Source organism: Takifugu flavidus, unplaced genomic scaffold, assembly GCF_003711565.1.
Source record: "Takifugu flavidus isolate HTHZ2018 unplaced genomic scaffold, ASM371156v2 ctg141, whole genome shotgun sequence".
NCBI classification, from domain to species: Eukaryota; Metazoa; Chordata; class Actinopteri; order Tetraodontiformes; family Tetraodontidae; genus Takifugu; species Takifugu flavidus.
Genome location: NW_026621877.1, coordinates 67,501 through 73,088, shown reverse-complemented (window position 1 = coordinate 73,088; position 5,588 = coordinate 67,501). Strand labels below are relative to the sequence as shown.

Sequence of the window (5,588 nt, the reverse complement as noted above, 5' to 3'; positions counted from 1 at the left end):
CAGCTACATCAGCTTCCCCCTCCTCAGACGCCGGATGGTGGTCCAGAACCTTTTCGAGGTCGTCCGAAAGTCGTTCTCCATGGCCTCACCGAACTCTTCCCATGCCCGGGTCGTTGCCTCGGCAACAGCCGTAGCTGCGCTCCGCTTGGCCCGCTGGTGCCCATCTGCTGCCTCAGGACTCCCACAGGCCAGTAAGGCCAGTAAGGCCAGTAAGGCCAGTAAGGCCCGATAGGATCCTTCCTCAGCCTGACGCTGATGGTTCGGGATGATTCGGGCGTTGCCGCCATGACTGGCACAAACCACCTCGCGGCCACAGCACCGGTCACCCGCCTCAACAATGGAGGCACGGGACATGGTCCACTCGGACTCAATGTCCCCCGCCTCCCCGGGACATGGTCCACCCGGACTCAATGTCCCCCGCCTCCCCGGGACATGGTCCACTGGACTCAATGTCCCCCGCCTCCCCGGGACATGGTCACCCGGACTCAATGTCCCCCGCCTCCCCGGGACATGGTCCACCCGGACTCAATGTCCCCCGGCCTCCCGGGACAATGGTACTGGGACACTCGGACTCAATGTCCCCCGCCTCCCCAGGGACATGGTCAAGCTCTCCTGGAGGAGTTGAAGCTCCTTCTGACAGGAGACTCTGCTGGGAACACCTGGCACCCTCACAACACGTTTGGGTCTGCCGGGTCTGTCCGGCACCCCCCCCCCCCCCACCATCGGAGCCAGGTGGTGGTCAGTTGACAGCTCCGCCCCTCTCTTCACCTGAGTGTCCAGAACATGTGGCCTTTATGTCTGAACAAGGTGTTCGTTATGGACAATCTGAGACGAGTCCAGTAACAAACACCACTCAGGTTCAGATGGGGGGGCCGTTCTCCCCAATCACCCCTCTCCAGGTCTCACTGTCGCTGCCAACGTGAGCATTGAAGTCCCCCAGGAGGACGAGGGAGCCCCCAGGAGACGAGGGAGCCCCCAGGAGGACGAGGGAGCCCCCAGGAGGACGAGGGAGCCCCCAGGAGGAGCGCTCTCCAGACGCCCTCCAAGGACTGGATGTGCTGAACCGCTGTTTGGGCCACAGGATCCGCCCCCCCACCCGAAGGCGAAGGGAGGCTCCCCTCTCATCCAGTGGGGTGAAACTCCAATATCCAGGCACCTCCAGGGTGGTCGAGAGTCCACACCCTCTGGAGGGGAGATGGTTCCAGAGCCCTGCTGTGCGTCTATATCTAGTCAGAACTTCTCCAGCTCAGGCTCCTTTCCCACCAGAGGTGACATTCCATGTCCCTAGAGCCAGTTTCTGCAGCCTGGGATCAGACCAAGGTCCCTGCCTCCGGCCGCTACCCAGCACACAATGAACCCCGACCCCCCCACCCCCCCCCCCCCGGCCCCTCCTGCACGTGGTGAGCCCACAGGAAGGGGGTCCCATGTTGCCTCTCGGGCTGTGCCGGGCGGACTCCATGGGCAGAGGTCCGGCCACCAGGGCCCCGGTGACCCGCATCCGGGCAAAGGACACTTGGCACCAATGTTGTTTCTCATCATGAGGGGGTCCTGGACTACGCTTTGGTCCCTCACCTAGGACCTGTCTGCCATGGGTGGTCCTCCCAGGGGCCATAAAGCCCAGACAACGGAGCTCCTGGGATCATTGGGACACACACACACTCACACACTCACACACACACTCACACACACACACACTCACACACACACTCACACACTCACTCACACACATACACTCACACCAACAAACCAAACACTCACACAACACACACACAAGCACGACAAACAAAACACACCAACTCACACAAAATCACACAACAAAAACAACAAACACAACACACCACACGCACACACACACCACATCAACACACACACACGCACACACACACACACTCACGCACACACTTAAACACACACCCCACACAACCCACACTCACCACACACACACACACACGCACACAACTCACACCACTCAAAACACACATCACACACACACCACACACACTCACACACACACTCCAACACTCACCTCACAACAGACCACTCACACACTCACACACACACACCCACACTCACACACACACACACGCACTCACACAAACACACACCACCACACTCACTCACACACACACGCACTAACACACACACCACTCCCACCACTCACACACATACACTCACACACACACACAACACAAACACATACACCCCACCCACTCACACACTCACACACACACGCACACACACTCACACACACACTCACTCACAAATCAAGAGGAAGCAAAGAATGTGGCGGTGGAGAGGGACTCGGGATCTTTTCTGGAAATGTCAACGCTTGCCTGACCTTTGACCTCTGTTGGTTTAGTGGTCACGTGATTAAGAGCCTGCAAGAATGTGTCTCACTAAACATCTGCCCAACACGGGCAGTTCCACAGCTCCCGTGGAGGAAGGCTGCTCTTCAAAGGGAATGTTCCCAGAAGTCCGTCTTCCACTCTTGCTGTTTTTTAAATTAATTATTTAATTAATTATTTAAATGTTGATTTTGTAGAGCAGAAATTGGCAGCATGATTCTTTAATGTTCTCACACAGAACAGGAGGAGAATACGCCGAGGGGGCTCTGATCAAGGGTTCTCAAGGAGATATGCCCTAACCTACCGCAAGTCAAGTTCCATCTAAGGATAAGGAGGAAGGAAGGAAGGAAGGACGGGAAGGAAGGAAGACGGAGAAAGAAAGAAAGAAAGAAAGAAAGAAGGAGGGGAGCGGGAGGGGTGGGGAGGGAGGGAGGGGGGAGGGCGGGAGGGAGGGCTGGAGGGAGGCGGAAGTGGCAGGAAGGATAGGAAGGAAGGAAGGAAGGCAGGAAGAAAGCAAAGCAGAAAGAAGAAAGAAAGACAAGAAAGAAAGAAGGAAGAGGGAAGGAAAGAAGGAAGGGGAAGGCAAGGAGGAAGGAAGGTACGGAGAAGATAGCAAAGAAAGATTAAGTAGAGAGATACAAGAAAGCAAGAAAGACAAATAAAAGAAGGCAGGAAGTCATTAAGGAAGTGTAAGAAGGAGCGTAACGAATACCGACCTCCTCCCTCCCTCCCTCCCTCCTCCAATCTCCTTCTTTCCTTCCATTCTTCCTTCCTTCCTTCCTTCCTTCCTTCCTTCCTTTTCTCTGAACATTCTTCCAAGTCATGTGATCAGAACACAGGATGCTAATATAGCCTAGCTCCTGGGCTAACGGTTGCAGCGCTGGTCCACAGGTGAACCTCGGGGCCTCATGTCTCTACCAGTGGACACCTGTGTGTGGACACCTGTGTGTGGACACCTGTGTGTGGACACCTGTGTGTGGACACCTGTGAGTGGACACCGTGAGTGGACCTGTGAGTGGACACCTGTGTGTGGACACCTGTGAGTGGACACCTGTGTGTGGACACCTGTGTGTGGACACCTGTGTGTGGACACTGTCCTCTGTGCTGCTCATGGAGCTGCTCTGCATCCTCCAGACGTCTCCGTGTTCCTTCCTTTCATAGCTGGAATCACTGAGATGTTTGTCTGAAGGCCGTTTCCTTGCGCTGCAGCGCTAAGCTAGGCTGGGACACCCCATGCACCCTAACGAGCTCCTAACGAGCTAGGCATGCACCCTAACGAGCTCCTAACGAGCTAGGCATGCACCCTAACGAGTCGATGGTTGACGGGGCCACGACTTCCTCCCTGGAGCCCTTTTCTCCTGCAGTTCGTGCACTTTTAAGGGCATTTGTCCTTCTGTTGAGGGCAACTAGACCAAAGGGGAGTGAACATTCTGAATTTGCTCTGTTCCACAGTCCACTTCTCTCTCTGAAGTTTACTTCCTGTTTTTGAACGTGTGCACAGTCATCAGGGGCCCGGCAGGATCGGGTCCACAAGCCTTTAGTTTAGCAGCTGGGTTTTGGGGCTCCGAAGAACCCTGGAAGCAGCTTTTCTGACTCTGTCTTTTCTGGGCAGCCTGTGGAGCGTCTGTGACTGTGGAGGTGGATCCTAAAGTGGAGGCAGTGAAGGGGAGAGTGCACGGCTGCCCTGCCGCTACACCGTGGCCCCGCCCACCACCAGCACCATCGTGGAGTGGTACATCGTAAGTCCCGTCCAGACGTCTCTTGGCTCAGGTGCGATTCCCCTTTGATACGTTCAGTTTTGTCTTCTTCTCATCAGGAAGAGGAGCAGGGCACCAGGATGCGAGTAGCGTTCCGCTCCCAAGGAGGACAGGCCCAAAGTGATGTGGGGACCCCCCTGGCTGGGCGCGTCTCCATCGGAGAGGACCTCAGCCTGACCATCTCCCCGGTTCAGCCCTCCGACGAGCTCACCTTCTACTGTCAGGTGACAGCTGGTCCTGCTGGGCTGGGAGATGCCCCCACGATGCTCAAGGTCTTCTGTGAGTGACACACACCTGGAGCTTCATGGCTTCAAGCATGAACGGACCTTCATGCTTCCTTTAAAGCCGCTGAATCAGTTTCATGCTGACTATGGAGATTATTCCTAAATCTCTCCTCGCCCTCCTGGGCGGAGCCTCCCTCCTCCAGACTCGGGTCCTCTACCAGAGGCCTGGGGGTCTGATGCCCCACATTCTCTCTATGGTATATATATATATGTTTTTAAATACCTGCTCACCACTCCGTGGATGCTAATCTAATCTCTCCTGACAGGCCCAATCAAACCTGTCATATCTCATATCTCACCTTAATTACAGCCCAGGTTTATCACTCAAAGACTGACCCCCGTGTCCTCCCTAGCCCCGGCCTGGTCATGCTAACAGTGAGCATTAGCTCTCTGAAGCAGCCACAGCTCAACCACCACGTCAGTCATACACATTAAAAAGGCTTTTAGAGATTCTCTGAATGGCCACAAATGTGAGTGAGCAGCTTTCTCACCAAGCATCTCACTTCCTGTCTGATTTAACCACTTAACTCGTTATGGGGGGATTTCTGTGCCGTTAGCTGAGTTATAGAAGCGAGCCGGCTCTGTCTCCCCTGGAGGTTCCGCTCAAGCACACGTATGTCATGCTATTCTCTCGCTAAAATGTGCGTTGTTAGCCAAGAACCTGCTCACCTGTCTTTTGAAAGGAATGGGGGAGGTGAACGGTTCCATGCACCCTTTGTTAATCAAGGGCTGCACTCAAGCCTCGTAAAGGATGCATCTGGTGCTGGATCCATTATTTATGCTGCGGAATCAGGCTGGAAACGACAGCGCTGATAGCCTGGAGCTGGTGTTACTGCCAAGACCACACTCAAATCAGGAAGGTAGCATAGCAGTCTGGGAAAGTAGCCTAGCAGTCTGGGAAAGTAGCGTAGCAGTACGGGAAAGTAGCGTAGCAGTCTGGGAAAGTAGCCTAGCAGTCTGGGAAAGTAGCGTAGCAGTACAGGAAAGTAGCCTAGCAGTCTGGGAAAGTAGCGTAGCAGTCTGGGAAAGTAGCGTAGCAGTCTGGGAAAGTAGCCTAGCAGTCTGGGAAAGTAGCGTAGCAGTCTGGGAAAGTAGCGTAGCAGTACGGGAAAGTAGCCTAGCAGTCTGGGAAAGTAGCCTAGCAGTCTGGGAAAGTAGCCTAGCAGTCTGGGAAAGTAGCCTAGCAGTCTGGGAAAGTAGCG

The 5,588-nt window shown here is 54.9% G+C and overlaps 1 protein-coding gene across 1 annotated transcript in view; it reads left to right on the top strand.

Moving 5' to 3' along the window:
* The first annotated feature begins 1,424 nt into the window (after nt 1-1,424).
* The window catches only part of bcam (basal cell adhesion molecule (Lutheran blood group)), a 21,887-nt gene continuing 17,723 nt past the window's right edge, over nt 1,425-5,588 (top strand). The window contains 4 exon segments of the mRNA XM_057023269.1: nt 1,425-1,467; nt 3,958-4,005; nt 4,008-4,084; nt 4,162-4,381. Coding sequence (XP_056879249.1) covers nt 1,425-1,467; nt 3,958-4,005; nt 4,008-4,084; nt 4,162-4,381 — 388 coding nt within the window.